Below are 17,526 nucleotides of genomic sequence, written 5' to 3'. Positions count from 1 at the left end.
CGCCAAAGGCGTTTGCGGACGAAAAGAGGTGGGATTTATCATAACTGGGGCGGCACATCGGATAATGGGGCAGAGCCTCGCGGCACCCCGTTTACGTCACTGTTGGGGCGTGCCCGGCACTCTCCGAGATGCGGGACAGTTGGGAGGTATACATCTCTGCATGAGCCCCAAATTCTGCAGTTGTTAGGGTGATGCAACAGGCCGTAGCCCTGGAGGGTTGCTGTGTGCGGTGAGGGCGAGCGTCTCGCGGATCCCATGGCAGAGATCCCGGTCACAGGACTCTGATGGGAGGTTCCAGGAAAAAAAATCTCCTTTAAAAACCCTCATTCCACAGTGATGCCAAAAAACACGACGAGTCCTTATTTGTATACTTTGTATGTATTACAAACAGCTGATTTTATTTGTATGTAGTTTATTTTGACATATGACACAGGCAAATGTAAGATAAACATAGGACGTGAAATTCACTTCACATGTGACACTAATGTAAAGCTGGAGAAAAAAAGTATACAGCATATTTACCAGGTATGGCTCTGTACTTTAGTCTTGGGACTAGCTATGGCTCTGCACATTAGTTGCGGCGCCTTCTATGGCTCTGTACCAAATATGGTTCGGCATATTAGTCGTGGCAGCAGGTATGGCTCTGTATATGTGCCGTAACAGCAGGCATGTCCCTGTATATTAGTCTTGGCAGCAGGTACGGCTCTGTATATTAGTCTTGGCAGCAGGTACAGCTCTGTATATTAGTATTGGCAGCAGGCACGGCCCTGTATATTAGTATTGGCAGCAGGTATGGCCCTGTATATTAGTCTTGGCTGCAGGCATGGCTCTGTATATTAGTCTTGGCTGCAGGCATGGCTCTGTATATTAGTCTTGGCTGCAGGCATGGCTCTGTATATTAGTCTTGGCTGCAGGCATGGCTCTGTATATTAGTCTTGGCTGCAGGCATGGCTCTGTATATTAGTCTTGGCTGCAGGCATGGCTCTGTATATTAGTCTTGGCAGCAGGTATGGCCCTGTATATTAGTATTGGCAGCAGGTATGGCTCTGTATATTAGTATTGGCAGCAGGTATGGCTCTGTATATTAGTCTTGGCTGCAGGCATGGCTCTGTATATTAGTCTTGGCAGCAGGCATAGCTCTGTATATTAGTCTTGGCAGCAGGCATGGCTCTGTATATTAGTATTGGCAGCAGGTATGGCTCTGTATATTAGTCTTGGCAGCAGGTATGGCTCTGTATATTAGTCTTGGCAGCAGGCATGACTCTGTATATTAGTCTTGGCAGCAGGTATGGCTCTGTATATTAGTCTTGGATGCAGGTATGGCCCTGTATATTAGTCTTGGCAGCAGGCATGGCTCTGTATATTAGTCTTGGCAGCAGGCATGGCTCTGTATATTAGTCTTGGCAGCAGGCATGGCTCTGTATATTAGTATTGGCAGCAGGTATGGCCCTGTATATTAGTATTGGCAGCAGGCATGGCTCTGTATATTAGTCTTGGCTGCAGGTATGGCTCTGTATATTAGTAATGGCAGCAGGTATGGCTCTGTATATTAGTCTTGGCTAAAGGTATGGCTCTGTATATTAGTATTGGCAGCATATCTCTATACATATTAAAAGCTGTGTCAACTCTTGACTGATGGCGCAAAATTATTCTTGCCAGGAGACAAGCTCCTATAAGACTGGGGAAGAGATGGAAGTATTGCGATAGCGTTACTCTATCACACCGCTTCTCGGATCGGGTACCCGACAGCCAATGGGCATTTGTGTCACAGGGTGAGTGAGCGCTCCCCCCAAAAAATAGCAAATTAGTAGCCCAAAGGCTACTATAGAGTAATGCTATCTGGACATGGTGTAATCTTATCGGAGCCAAGCTCTGCATTCCGGAGCTTGGCAAATCCGGCAGCACAGCAGCCCCCATAGACACCTATGGGGGCTGCATATACGGATTAATATCCGCGGCAGATATGGGAGATATCTGCTGTGATCCCTCCATAGTACATCTGGGAAATATTTAATATCTGCGGGTATCCCGCACATTTTTTATGATAAATAGGCCTCTATAAGTGTCAGTATTAGTTTTGACAAACCTATATGTAAAGGTTTCAGAACTTTTTAGAGCAGAAGATATTTAGATGCACCTGTAGGGAGGGGGAGATATTTTCATATGCACAGACTATGGCCCTCATTCAGAGGCGGTCAGAGGATGCAAGCGGTCGCTCAGAAACTGACCGGCCGCCTCTGTTTCGGTCGTTAACCCACAGCCTAACACCCACAGCTCTAACGACCGCTAGGGTGATGGTCGCGATGGTCATTGACCATCAGGGCCATCGGGGCTTACGACGAGACCCTAGGGTAAGGTCTCACTTGTCGTAAGCCCCGGAGAGCTTCTGGCTCTGTCAGAGCCGGAAGCTCTCCACTGACATCACTAGTGATGTCAGTGGGGCCTCAGTTTGGGCTGCCACCTCCCCGGCCCGCCTTCCAAACATCGATCAACATCGACAGCTCGCCCCCTTTGGAAAGAGACCCGCTACGACCGGCGCTGTCGGTCGTAGCGGGTCTCACGCATGCGCACGAAGGAGCCGGCTCCCTCGTGCGCATGTGCACTTGACAAACATCGAGGCGGCCGTGCGGTCGTAGACCGTACGGCCGCCTCTGAATAAAGCCCTATATCCCATCAGTAAATGCACTAGGGATGGACATCGGAAGCCTGGCATTGAACGGTTTCTGGGATTCCAACATCAAATCATGCAATGCGATGGCAACTAGCCATCGCATCACAACAATTTGATAGTATAATCATCGCGATGGTTATACTACCGGCCAAAAAGGGGGGCATGGCCTGTGGGAAAGGGGCAGAGCCTCACTGCAACCCCTGCCCACGTCACTGTGGGGTGTGTCCAGCACTCTCGGAGATGCTAGGATGCCCCCAAGCTCCCCCCGACTCTGAGAATAGATGGCATGCTCTTGTGCGCGGCATCTATTCTCATGCTGCGCTGTTATGCAGAACAGCAGTGTGTGCTCTCCCTCCACAGCCAGCCACCAGATGGGTATCAGAAAGCTGCATCCGATGGCTGGCAACCATCGAATTTCCGGTATTCGATGGAAAAAGTACTTCCATTGAATCGGAATCATTGATGGTTTCTAAACACCGGCTTTCGATGTCCATCCCTACTGCAGGCTGCACAGCCCGTCTACTAGAATGATTGCTCGGGCACAGCGTAAGCCCAGGACAACTCCATGTCCCTAGTACTCTGGGCACTTATCCAGGTTAATGATCAAGTGAAACTAACTATAAACTGCTGAGAAGATATACGGCCTTATGGCGCAGAGGACTGGTGACGCGTTACGTCGATTACGGAGACCTGGCAGCTCTGCAACGGCTGCCAGATTAATTTTTCAATAAAACTGAAATGAAACAGAGTGGAAATTTTCTGAAGGAATAGTAAGAAAAGTTGGCTGAAAACGTCATTTCTTTGTGTTCACCTACTGAGATGGCAGAAAGCATAAGAGCCAGGCCTTATATCCTTAGCAGCGCGCTCTGTGGTTGTAGCGCTATTCGCAGGCTGAATTCCCAGAAGGTCACTGCAGATCCTGTACAACCAAGTTCACTTAATGAGATTTCCATTTAGAATCTGCCCTGGAAACCAAACACATTAATCCCGGCTACAGAGGCAAATTAGTTGCAGAAAAGGTTTACAGGAAAGAATAAGGCTGTGAGCTTAATATGGGCCCATCAACCACTGATCTTCAGCAATTAATCACACTTTAGAAGGAAGACAGAAGGCATTTTTTATGCCTGGCAGAATTTAAACTTCTAGGCTGTGTTAGAATATATTTAAGGGGTTAAAAAGTAAAATGGGGGCCCCCTTTTTGTGGCCTGATTTGTGTAGCCCTATTACATTTAGTGGGTGGAGTTTTGAGGCCCAGTTGCTGGTTTACAACATACCTCCCAACTGTCCCGCATTCAGCAGCGGGACAGTCCCGTTTTTCTGGGACTGTCCCGCCCACGGGCCGCAGTGTCCCGCGGTGGGGGGGGGGGGGGGGGGGAGTTGGGGAGAGCACATACCGAGTGTGCAGGAGGAGAACAGATGCCGTGTCCATGCACACGGCATCTGTTCTCATGTGAACAGACGGCCTGGGGGCTGCCCAGCATCTCGGAGAGTGCTGGGATCGCCCCAAATTGACGAAAACGGGGGAAGCCATGAGGCTCCGCCCCATTTTCAACAGGCTGCGCCCCTTTTAACTTAGGCCGCGCACCCTTTTCTGTCGCGCACGCGACCTGTCCCTCCTTCCAACATTGAAATGTTGGGAGGTATGTTACAATAATGATTTCCTGGTTGAGGGGTATTTTGCATGTTTGGTGCTTCTCACCCACTTATTGTAATTGTCGGCCTTATTATTTTGCATTAATGAACGGTAACGGTGGCTTTCTTGTCGTAGATCTTAAGTAGGGATGGAGATTGGAAGCCTGGCATCGAATGGTTGCCAGGCTTCCAACATCAAATCCAGTGATGCAATACTACTAGCTATCGCCTCATATCATTCTATGGTATAACCATCAGTGGTTACTATATGCATGAGCAGAAGCAGTCGGAGCTTTGTGCATATAAACTGAGCTGCAGATACCACTTCCAGGTGTTCACAGATACATACAAGACTATCAGTCATCGAATGGGCATGAAAGCTGCATCCAATGGTTGACAACCATCGAAAAGCCGCAATTAGATTGGATCGGGAACATTGATGGTTGCTAACCATCGGATTCTGATATCTATCTCTAGTCTTAAGGTGCTCTCACCGCAAATACATAGGTCTAGGCAGATTCTACCCTACTGGGGTCAGCGACACCACCGGTCATCTGTTGGGCCTTTTGTGTGTCTTTGGCAGAGGCATTTGTTAACCTTGAGATGTTAGCAATGGGCGGTCAGTTGGCCCCATCAAAGCCTTGAGTTTTTGATGATGAGTTGTCAGAAGCGCCCTTCTAATCCTTAAACTGTTGGTAATGGGACAGCAGTCGGCCCCCATCTAAGCCTTGAACTGTTGGTAATGGGCTGACAGTTGGCTCCCATCTAAGATTTGAACTGTTGGTAATGGGCTGACAGTTGGCCCCCATCTAAGCCTTGAGCTGTTGGCAATGGGCTGACAGTTGGCCCCCATCTAAGCCTTCAGCTGTTGGCGATGGGCTGACAGTTGGCCCCCATCTAAGCCTTCAGCTGTTGGCGATGGGCTGACAGTAGGCCCCCATCTAAGCCTTGAGCTGTTGGTAATGGGCTGACAGTTGGCCCCCATCTAAGCCTTGAGTTGTTGGCGATGGGCTGACAGTCTGAGGTGTTATGTAATGTAATTAACAACAATATTTATATAATCTAATTCTGAAGTTTATCACAATATAAAAGAAACACCAAAGACCAGGCCTCACAAAGTAGGTCCTCATCCCCTGGTGTCCTCAAGTCAACAGAATGAGATTTCCATTGAAAACCTAAGCCACCGCACACCATCACAGTCTACATACATCTGAGGAAGGAACACATACAGTATGCTGGCCTTATGGAAGAAGGAACCCAGGCCAGAACCAAACCTTGTTCTTCCAGGAGGAGAGATGGAGGAGGTGCAACCCCAGAGAAAACAATTCATCACCAGAAGTTGAGACTTTTCTACTGGCAAAGTTCACTGGAAAGTGTCCAGGCAAAACAAAGGATTATGCTGTAGACCAAAACAGCTATGGTGCTTCCATGTGTGGCTCACCAGCCCAGCCTCAAACGCTCACGTTACTAAAGAAGAGTAGCCGAATTACAAACTATCATCTTTGCATAATAATGGTTAATTCTGAAAGTACACAATACGTCATACGGTCTGCAGCTAAAGTAATTAGTAGGTCTACTAAATCTGTTCATTCATTTAAAACTAACATTTTATTTCAGTGCTAACACAGAAAACTAAACCAGAAATGATTTAAGCTCTACAAACATGAATATTACAATGGAGGCTGGTCTCCTGAGGGATGAACCTGGATTTATGAGGTTGCAATCTACAGTATGTCACTGAGGCACAGACTACTTACTTCTCTATAAGGTTTGATATATCCCCTCCCCAAGTGTATTACACATGTATATACAGACAAAACAGCCTGCACAGCAAGTTTATCCAAATAAGCCCAGATGGCGTCACCCCAACAAGCCTTTGTACGACGCAGGTCTACGCCAGCAGTGTCACAGTGATTGACACCGACAGGCTCAGCTTTACGAAGTGCTACTGTTCGCTGTGGGCTTTTCTGGTAGAGGGATTGTGTACAGAGCTATTGGTGTCGTGGACACTCCACGATTTACTGTGCATGTAAGAACTGCTGGACAGACAGACAGATAGCTAAAAGCATGTGTGATAGAAAAGGTTTTCTTATTAAGGGGGAGATTTATCAAATCAAACACAGCTTGTAAAGTGACAGTTAGAAGCCGATTGCTTGGTACTTTGTATCTCTCAAAGCTTTGATACAAATCCCCCTATGAGAGAATAAAATAAAAAAGTGTATGACCTGCAATCCCAATTGCACACAACCAGTCAATAATGAACAAACGGATGCAATGACACCATTCAAGCACGACTCCGCCTAATAGATTGGCACATATAGTTGAGCTTTGCAAAAAAATAAAACAACAAAAAAATATATATATATATATATATATATATATATATATATATATATTATATATATATTTATTTATTTATTTTTTCCAAGAAAATAAAAAAAAAATATAAAAATAATCCAATTACTCACATTCCTGTTATGCCTTCAACCCGACTAAGATTAACTTATTACAGAGGGGAAAGGATAAAAAGCTTTGATGAAGTCAGCGAGCGCATGCCTAGGGCGGAAGTGTCTGTATTCAGGTGTGTAATATTGTGCGGCGAGTTATAGTGCGCGCAAGTGGCCGAAACAATACATCTCTTTCTCCCCGTTGCGGCACTCCTGCCGTAAAACATGGAACGAATATAGAATACATTACAAAATCTACACCAAAATCAAAATGTATTTTTGACTAAAACTCCGGCCCTTACATTGTACTGCCGCAACACTTACATAGGTTTCCCCCATGCGTTCAAAAACGTACTGCCGGGGAGAACGCCAACGAAAACGCTATAGGACTTTTCTTCCATTCATATATTTACCAAATAAGATCCTGCGGGCTATGACATACAAATTGCGTAGGTTTCTTTTCGGCCAACGATGACTCCAGAGGCTACAGGCTAATAGTACAGATCTAACACATTTTACAGCCAACTTGCTGTAAAGGCGTTTCAATCGGATTAAACGTGATAGAACGCAACACAGGTACAGTTATCACTGCTGCCTCTCAGCACTGAGGTCCTGAGTTCAAATCCCAGTCTTTATCTGTGTGGAGTTTGTCTGCTATCCCTGTGTTTGCGTGGGCTTCCTCCCGGCACACCAAAAACATACTGGTACTGTAGGTTAATTTGCTTCGGACGAAAAAAAATAAATAAAAAAATTATCCTTAGCGTGTACATGTGGCTGATGTGAATGACTAAATAGATAAATATGATTATTAGATTGAAAACTCTTGCATTTAATATTGTTCCTATGTAACGCCACTGTGCACGCCTCTGCAGAATCGGTGCGGCCTCTCATACAGATGTGCGCGGCTCTGCGGAATCGGTGCGGCGTCTCATACAGAATAACAAAAGAATGAGTGCAAGACCTCAAACAATGGCTACCATAATGTAGACCTACAGCTTCCTTTATGGTTAGAGCAAAGTGGGCTCTAATGACTATTTGTCCACGTTCAGCCTGCCACACCCAAACCATAATGGCACCTGTATGCTCTGATGTATATATATATATTTATTTATTTTTAATTTCAACCGATTGTGGGCAATAACCGGACCACAGAGGCCTCTAACCTGTAAATGTGTCATGTACCACACCCATCGTGTGCCAATGTACCAGCCCTGGCTTACAGTATGGCATACTCAACATATATCAGTATAACAGCGTTGCCCAATGGAGCCAATTACCTTACAGATAGAAAGCCTAAAATAAAACAACATATGAGGAGGGAATTCAATTATTTTCTCACGCACGTAGCGCCCATCTAACGTGACAAGAGCTATTCAATTGGTTGGACGCGACGGCATTGTTCTCGCGCCAAGAATGCATGGGATTAGCCCTGTAAAGCGCCAGTTAAGACGCCCAAAGGCCGGGCGCGATGCGGTTATGGCGCCCAGAAGTTCCACTTTGGGGCGGATTTCTGCTCGCACCTCTGGGGGGGCTGCGAGCAGAAATCCGCAGTTAGTAATGGCGCCCAAAAACAATTGAATAGATCCCAGTCACTGCGGCTGCAATAAGCAAGTGAATTCCCCACATAATATTTAACTACCCACTAAAAACAAAGCAAGCAGAAATGTGCCCAATGTATTCAGCATTGTCAGGCCACGTAATATACAAAAATGGAGTCTGCGGTGCTCAAAGTGGAACTTTTGAAGTAATAGAATAGAAAAAAAATATGAGCCACGGTGTGCGCTCTTTAAGTTGTGTCAGTGGCTTAGCCTCCAGCCTCCTGGAATTTGTACCACTATCGCTCAGGAAAAGAAAAATTATTTTTACTTGTAAACAACCAAGTCAACATCCAGAACAACCATCAATAAATAACACATATTAATTATTAAAAAAAAAAAAAAAACACACTGAGAAATGTCCCCTGCAAAGCTCCATTATTAACCTGTCATCAGCATAGCAGGTAATGAGTCCTTATCAGGGCCAGCCGACCCCTCCCTGTCAAACAAGGCTGTTAAGCAAGAAAATATTTTCAGTTATATCCTTCCAGTAAATACTTTCTATACTAATTGTGGAATTTAATAGTAAGGATAGAATTCATTAATAGACTGCATGCAAGAAGGCTAAGCTCTTGCCGCACAAATATGTCAGTAGACAGTGGAAGCAGCCATTTTGTGCCTGGAGCCTGTGAATTCTCATGGAGTCAATGACATCACAGGAGTGATCTTCTCGTAAGAAATTGGTTGAGTTCACAAAATGTCTGCCTCCGACTGTACGCAACTGGTACAAACTAATATATATATATATATATATATATAAAATGGTCTCTATCTGTTGCTACAAATATATTTGCAAGTGAAATTAATGACATGGGTACAAATTGTAACAAGAGAAACACAGAAGTCGCGAGTTAAAGTACATTTATAAAACTAGGTGTGATGAGGTAAAGGTTGAATAATAACCCAGTTGAAATCCATTGGTGAATAAAAGTGTCCGACAGGAAGATGTTTGGGTCCGGTGCCTCAATGCGCCTTACAACAGATGCAGGAGAACACGTAGCGCACCTTCCAAAATGCACAGTACAGTTTTCCAATCTGCTTCTAGCTTTAATTTATCAAATACATTCTATAAATGATAGCTATAAGCTGATTGGTTGATAATATGGGGAACATTTCCCTCTTAAGACACACTAAAGTCTTCTAGAATCGGAGATAGAAAAACCTCATATCACATGACACTATGGGGCATATGTATCAAAGCTTGATGTGAGATAAAATTGTGACTATAATATATATATATATATATATATATATATATATCCAACCAGCTTTTAGTTTTAGCTTATATTTTGCAGGCTGGTAAGAAATTATAGTTTGGAGCAGATTGGTTGGTGATATATATTTCACAATTTTATCTCACATCAAGCTTTGATACATATGCCCCTATATCAGTCCAACATCCTTGCAAAAGCAGGACACTCACTAAACCTTCACACAGATGTGATAAATGCAGCAATAATTACACAGGCTTTAGAACAATGGTTCCCAAACGGGGGGCCATAGGGCAATAGTGAGTACACACTAGACAAATGTGCTCAATATGTGCCCATCCTGATCCGCGGATTCGGATGGCAAATCTTCTAGTGTGTACCCAGCTTTAGAATGACAGGTAATCACAATTTACTTAATTGATGAATTTTTGATGAATTTCTCAAAAAGAAACATTTTGGCCTAGGGGATCCATGAAAAACAATGCTGATACTCTAGGGGCGTGTGATTCAAGAAAGTTTGGGACCCACTGCTCTAGAACATTCTCTGGTTGTCTGCTACTCACTAGCCGCTGTGGACATACAGCTTTTAAATTCACAACAGCTGGCGACCTACAGCTCACTGTCCGCTACAACAAACTGAAACGTACTGTCACATCATACTCAAAAGCACCAGAATACAGCTCAAAGTCGCAAACAAAATCCACGCAAAAAAGTAAACAAAAAAGAAATTAAAAAACGTTTGCACTTACCACATGGGGCTTGCTTCTATTGCTGGACTCCTCAAGGGGCCTGGGAGTCTTCAGTAATTTTGGTTCTGCTGTAGTTGGAGTGCTTGGCGCTGTCCTAGGAATATCCATGCTGGTGAAGGAATTAGAGTCGCCAGTTGTGGTCGGTTTGGACACATCCTCTAATAAGGGGGTTATCAAAACTGGATATTGTTTTATTGGGTGCCTGGTAGACTCCGGTTTGGTCAGCTGGGCACATGCATGCCCGAGCACCTTAAACTCAGGAGGGGAGATCGGAATAAACGTTGCTGGTTCGCTTGCGTGTCGCACATGTTTGTTGGACTGTTTTGGTTTTCTAAGTGCCTCTGTTGGGTCTTCACATTCGAGGTTGCCATCATGACTACTGGTTCTATTAGAACGTTTTTTGAAACTGCGTCTAACCATCCTAGGAGATAACACGTTTACAAGGTTTGGGTCAAAACTAAGGTTCTGGTTTCCCTCCACCCCATTTTCATCGCCCTCAGCAGGTAACAGATACTCTGACTGAGAGTGCAACTTTTCCACCTCCTCTTCCAATTCCTCTAGTTCCTCCAACTCATCTCTTTGCTCTGTTAAAATAGGCTCACTACTGGAGGCTAGGATGGATTGCTCCAAATCTTTTGCAGGCTCACTGGAATCTTCTAGTCCAGCAGGGGACAATTCTCCGCGTCGACTTGGGTCACTGAAAGACTTCTTCTTAATGGTCTTGCCATTGCCCTTTTCATCAATTACTTTATCAAGAGCTCCAGGTTGACTGACTATATTTTGGATGACGGTATTGTAATCTTTAATCCCATCACTACTGAAGGAAAGTACACTAGCAGCACTACCGGTGCATTCGGACAGAGCAATGGCTGAAGAATCGGAGATACCAGACTTAGAGTTTAACGATCCTAGAAGGTTGCTGTCCACAGAGAAGCTCTGGGGATCTTCAGTGATCGAGTACCGCCGATGGGGCATTGGATCGCTGAGAGAGCGATAGTTCTCACTCCCGCACTCGCCATTGCTCGCACTACTAGAGTCTGTCCCCCCATTACCAAGCGATGGGAATTTTCTTCTCCGTCTGATTGTTCCAGGTGTGGGTGGAGCATCCAAAGGTCCTTGGGAGTTGTCTTTGTTCATAGTAACTTCAGAGCATGTAGTAGTTTCAAAACCATCAGTAGCTGAAACGATCTGGAAGTCTGCATTACGTGAATGCAAATATTCACCGTCTTCTTGGGAAGCTCCTGCTGACTTCCAGACTGTGAGTGTTTGTCCGAGATCTCGGTATAAAGCACAAGGCGTAGGGTCCACTTCAGTAACGATCCCTTCGTCGGTCATACTAGACTCGTGGCCAGGTAAGTTCAAGTCTAAGGATTTCCTATGTGACACAACTTCATCTGGTGTAAATCTTTTCGGAAAGGTCTGATCACTATTGTCGCCAACACTCAGCGGAACACAGGACATTTTGTCACTTTGTAGATGCTCCCTGACCTCCTGATCAAAACTATAGTCCTCCCGAGACCCGATCTGCTTTATTTTCTCAAACACCTGTCTGGCTTCCTGGATGTACTGGTCTGCTGTTGTGTCTGGTCCACCTTCATCTTTTTTTCGTACAACACTCGTGGCCTCCATGTGTGAAAGTAGGCCATCACTATCTGCCGTACTGGCGAGCATCACTTCTGATGAACTCTGCTTCATGGAGCTATGAGAGATCGACTGTCGGGACCCCAACTTGTCCGAATATGTAAAGGATTTTGTTCTGCGTAAGGTCGCAGTTAGGTCTTTTAATGTTGGGCGGATCCCTTGTTGCAATCTATTCTGTCCAGTGGATTTTCCTTGGACAACCAGGTTTTGCTGTGCGGTAGTGCCCTGATTGTCCTCATGCCTGGAGCACGCTCCATCCTTGTCACTTGTTCCACGCCCTTTATTTCTCAGTTTCAAGTCTGAAAAGTCAGATTTCAAAAAGTTGAGGAGCCCAAGTGTATCTGAGGCTATATCTGGGTTGGACATTGACTTCTGCTGTCTGGCGCAGTCATGTCCGAGGTCACAATGTGCACCGTCGGAAATACTCTCGTTTTTCAGTTTTACAACATTAGAAGGCATTTTTGACCTAGGGCGGACTAGTTGCCTTTCATGTTGTCCAATACTTGGTGATCTGTGAACATTAACTCCTCCCTGGAGGCTACGGGACTGCCCAGAGTAATAGGGATTGAAGTGTTCATCATCTTTAAGTGTTTCTGTGCTTGAATATCTACTGCTGCTTCTAGAGCCACATGGGCTTGGCAAAAAGGGTGGAATGTTAACTTTTGCAACTCTAGATACAATTGGGAGAGGAGACACGGTGGTCAGCTGTCCGGGGTTTGCTGGAGTCCCTACTTCAGCTAGGTTTCTGTAATGCTGTTTAGGTGCTTCATGTGGAGCGTTAGTTGTGACTATTTCTGCAGGACATACATCTAAACGGCCTACTGTAGCTGGACTGCTATGAGTCAGTGTAGGATATGCATTGTGTTTTTGCCCCGGCATTTCCCGTAAGCTGGGACCATGACCTACGTCATGTGCTGCACTGACCACAAAGTGTCCATCACCATCGTCAGATTCTTTGTCATCACAGGCCAACGTGTCTCTTTTTTTCTTTCTAACAGAGCGCCTCCTGAGGCTTTCCCTGAGGACTTCAAGGTCATTCTCCTCTTCACTTCCCGAAGAGATTTCCTGGGATCTGACCTTAGAACCGTTCTTGTTGACCTGTGTGGGTAGCAGCAAGGTGTTTCTAAGCAGCTCATCCTCGCTGGAGCTGTCTTTGAGTCTGACATTGGAAGGGGCTGTCTGTGGTTTGCTTGAACTATGCCAGGAATGTAAACTATCTGATTGCTGTCTTGCCTCTTGTTTAGGTAGACCAGATGAAAGTGTGTGAGCTTTCAGTCCAAACGGGATACAGCTTCTTGGAGGAGGGGGAGGAGGCTGGGGCTTGGAACCAGTGTTTATAATCCGGTGCTCTTTTGTATCCATACACAAGTTTTGTTGGTCTGTTTTGCTTTCTGTTAGAGTTCGCCCATAGTTACCTTCCATCCTTGAAGATGGGTTTTTGGGCAGGGACGACAGGCCAGAGGATTGGTCTTTGGTGAAATGGTTAAAGCTTTTAGCAGTTGTAGCTTCTACCGGGCTGTACCTCTGTGGCTCCGTCACTGTCATCTCTTTTAAATGAGATACCGGCGGACAGGAGAGTCTGTGTTCATCACAGTCTGGTAGGGAAGAGGCCCTAGTGGGTGGTTTCCGATTACTCTCCCCAAAAAGTTTCCTCATTTCAGTAACGCTAGGCCAGTTAGCCCCTTCCACAACAAACAGTTCTCGGTTATCTGGCTGATGCAGAAAATTACAATACGAGTTCACTTCATCGAGTGAGATCCCTGAGCTCTGTGCTTCCCTCAGGTTATCAAAATCGTGGGACTTACCTGGCATCGCCAGGGACCGGCCATCACACTCCGCTGGATGTAATGTGTCTTGTTTAAGCTGGCTGTTGTACGGAGGTTCTACAGGGGCACTGCTGTCCGGAGAACCAGCTTGGCACCCCCTTTTCAGACGATCCACACGGCTAAAGTTTTCATCATCACTTAGTGCCTCATCCTCCCTGGAGTGAGGAGAGAAGTGCTGGGAAAGCTGGCGGACTGTCGGTACATTCTGATTACTGCTGGCTGCTGATATTTTGGACACCTTCCTAGTTAGGCTGAGGGTTCTGGCAGGGGGGCGATGTGCTTTCTGACAAGTGGGCTGGGTGACATCTCCTTTCCCGGCCAGTTCCCTGCCTTCCTCTTCACTAAAAGCTTTCGCATTCCAGTTTCCCAGTTTTTTAAAAGACACGCTTCTATATATACGAACTTTCCTCTCTGCGTCTTTCTCAGCCATCGTTGACAACGCACGAAGCCAGCGGGCCGCTCCTGCTTTTTATCCCCCAGAATGAGAAGAAACAACTCCCCCCCAAAAAAAGTTAAAATAAAATATAAGGAAAAAAAAAAAACAATTCCAAAAAATAAATTAAAATCCATCCAAAAGGAAATAAAAAAATCTGACGTCCTTAAACATCTTTTATTACAAGTGAGTTTCAGAAAGACGGTGAAGAAAAGCCCACAAAATCTTCATCTTTTTAACGGTAACAGCAAATAATTCCACATTAGTTCCTGTCGGGTTTCGAGACATGGTTCTCTAGTATCCCAACCTCACACATCTCTGCAATCTGGATTTGTATAAATAATCCTTTTCCGTCTTGTGGGTTGATTTTATGTGGGAGAAAAATCCCTACAGCCAGCCGGGTTTGAGTTAAAAGGGGCTCGGTTTGACAGGCGAGTATGAGAGCATTCTGGTTGGTAATGTGTCCCTATAAAATGCAGAGGTTACAATTATTATACAGAACTTAACAAACCTCCCCAGTTGAGCTAAACTTACTCTGTGCATACCTCTTTAAGAATAATTAAAAAAAAAAAAAAGTAACTCTGTACAATATTTAATACAATGTGGAGGAATCTGATGCATCAAAAACTAATACGAGTGTGTGTGTGTGTGTGTGTGTGTGTGTATATGATATATATATCATATACACACACACACACACATATACAAAAACTTGCACTTTGTCACCCTCTAGTGTTTAAATACTGCCCTGCATCTAGCCATTATTTTATTTTTTTCATTTCATTTAGAATCAGTAATTGGCCAAAGACTTATATGCAAATCAACGCAGACATAAAAAAAGTTTCTTTATCTACATTCTTCTATAAAGTCTCTAGTTTATGCTTAAAGTCTTTACCTTTTATAACTTAAAAGATTCTTCCAATTAATTTCTCCAAGTACAGATGACTAATTAATTGTGTTTTGCAAATATCCCGCATTAACTAACGCCTAATCCTGGGTTAACCAGGCTGTCAAAGTATGCTGGGACTTGTAGTTTCAGTGGAACATACTGATAGAGACATTGATTTGCAAATCTGTCACTTCACTGGTTAATATTAATCTAGTTCTTTCTCATACACTGTAGGTGCTATGATCTGTACATTCCAAACAAGATTATACTCTAGAAGATGTAATGTTCTGCAGACTTTGTTACAACTAATCATGAATTGTACACATCACATAATAATCAGAAGAAGAAAATTACATCTCCTCAACATGTCAGCTGTCAAGGGAAATATTTAGGGCAGTGTTTCTCCTCTTCAGCAAACAGGATGATAGTCTCCTATTGACATCACTGAAGACATACAAAGCCAATATTAAGCGAACAACAGACAATAAGGGGGATAAAAAAAACAAATTACTTGGGGTGGTCTTAGATTCGTGCACAAACTCTAAGTAGCTACGTCTGTCGATCCTTTGGGGGGACAAAAGAGTTAACAGACAGAGAGTTTGTAAGTTTCAGAAACTTTCTCATGCAAAAACTTTCTTTTCCCCAGAGAATTATGACGTCACAGCAAACCCCCCTGATGAGGAGACCTGCATCACATCGGGAGAGGGAGCAGATTGCTAAATATTTTGCAACCCCAAGTCTGCCACAAACTCCCTAAATTAGGAAAAAGGGAGAGAGGAGGGGGGGGGTTATACAAGAATGAATTAAACTCCCCACCCATAATAAGCAGATCACTCGCCCCCCCTTAAACCCTATTTTTTTCCTTTGCAAGGTTTGTTGAAACAACGTTTGCACAGTGAAAGATTAAAGCTACTGTCTGTCAGGTATAGCAGCTGGGGCACAGATCAGACACAAAGGCTTATACACAAAATACATACAGGGAACAAAACTAGTAATCTGATGGGACTGATCCCCACCACATACCCACAAGGAGTCCAGCCCAGGAGTGAGCAGGCAGGAGGGAACATTAGCAGCAGGCAAACTGCACAGTCCCGGCTGCTCCGCTCAGGTTCAAAGTTTTCATTGTCCCCTGTTAAGAAATAGAAAGAGCAGAGAAGACTTTCCTTACCCTTCACATCTCTCCTGCAGTCTGCATTTCACAGGCTCTACAGAGCCCAGGAATTTGTCTGCACCATTGTCAGGGGACAGGGGCGCCCAGAGAGGCAGAACTTTCAGCCCCCTCAGTAAAGTCTGACCTGGGGGGACTCGGACAGCTCCCGTGTTCTCAGGACACAAAGCAGCAGACAGTGCAGGAATCTGGGCATGTTGTGCACGCTCCTCTCCTGCCTGGGACACAGGAAGTGCCCCCCTCCTCCCCTATTTGTGCACTCAGAATGTGCCAGTCCCTGCTTCTCCTACACAGCACAGATGAATAGCTTTAACCCTTCCACTCCCCCTGTGTGCATCCATGCATTGTACCCAGCCTGCACAAATCAGAGCATCTGTCCTATGCCTGACTCCATGGACTCAATTCATTACCAACACTTATCACAGGCAGGATAGTTACAGTATACAGAGGCAGGATAGTTACAGTATACAGAGGCAGGATAGTAACAGTATATAGAGGCAGGATAGTAACAGTATACAGAGGCAGGATAGTTACAGTATACAGAGGCAGGATAGTTACAGTATACAGAGGCAGGATAGTAACAGTATATAGAGGCACGATGGTTACAGTATACAGAGGCAGGATAGTAACAGTATAGGAGAGGCAGGATAGTTACTGTATACAGAAGCAGGATAGTTACTGTATACAGAAGCAGGATAGTTACAGTATAGGAGAAGCAGGATAGTAACAGTATACAGAAGCAGGATAGTTACAGTATAGGAGAAGCAGCATAGTTACTGTATACAGAAGCAGGATAGTAACAGTATAGGAGAAGCAGGATAGTAACAGTATACAGAGGCAGGATAGTTACAGTATACAGAGGCAGGATAGTAACAGTATATAGAGGCAGGATAGTAACAGTATATAGAGGCAGGATAGTTACAGTATACAGAAGCAGGATAGTTACAGTATATAGAGGCAGGATAGTTACAGTATACAGAGGCAGGATAGTTACAGTATAGGAGAAGCAGGATAGTAACAGTATACAGAGGCAGGATAGTAACAGTATATAGAGGCAGGATAGTTACAGTATACAGAGGCAGGATAGTAACAGTCTACAGAGGCAGGATAGTAACAGTATATAGAGGCAGGATAGTTACAGTATACAGAGGCAGGATAGTTACAGTATACAGAGGCAGGATAGTAACAGTATATAGAGGCACGATGGTTACAGTATACAGAGGCAGGATAGTTACTGTATACAGAAGCAGGATAGTTACAGTAT

The 17,526-nt window shown here is 44.7% G+C and overlaps 1 protein-coding gene across 5 annotated transcripts in view; it reads right to left on the bottom strand.

The window, feature by feature from the left end:
* The window catches only part of ARHGEF17 (Rho guanine nucleotide exchange factor 17), a 284,958-nt gene extending 268,484 nt beyond the window's left edge, over positions 1–16,474 (bottom strand). For 3 of the 5 annotated variants that reach the window (XM_088479554.1, XM_088479557.1, XM_088479558.1), the window contains exons 1-2: positions 16,263–16,469; positions 10,306–14,671 (exon numbers count right to left, since the gene is read on the bottom strand). In XM_088479554.1, the coding sequence (XP_088335680.1) occupies positions 10,306–14,202 (3,897 nt within the window). In that variant the 5' untranslated portion in view covers positions 14,203–14,671; positions 16,263–16,469. The other 2 variants (XM_088479556.1, XM_088479555.1) reach the window with 2 other exon arrangements.
* Between the last annotated feature and the right edge of the window lie 1,052 nt (positions 16,475–17,526).

The sequence above is a fragment of the Taudactylus pleione genome, unplaced genomic scaffold (genome assembly GCF_031769625.1).
Source record: "Taudactylus pleione unplaced genomic scaffold, aTauple2 ptg000241l, whole genome shotgun sequence".
Taxonomy (NCBI): domain Eukaryota; kingdom Metazoa; phylum Chordata; class Amphibia; order Anura; family Myobatrachidae; genus Taudactylus; species Taudactylus pleione.
The sequence above is the reverse complement of the archived record's forward strand: the minus strand, read 5'-3'. Positions and strand labels throughout refer to the sequence as shown.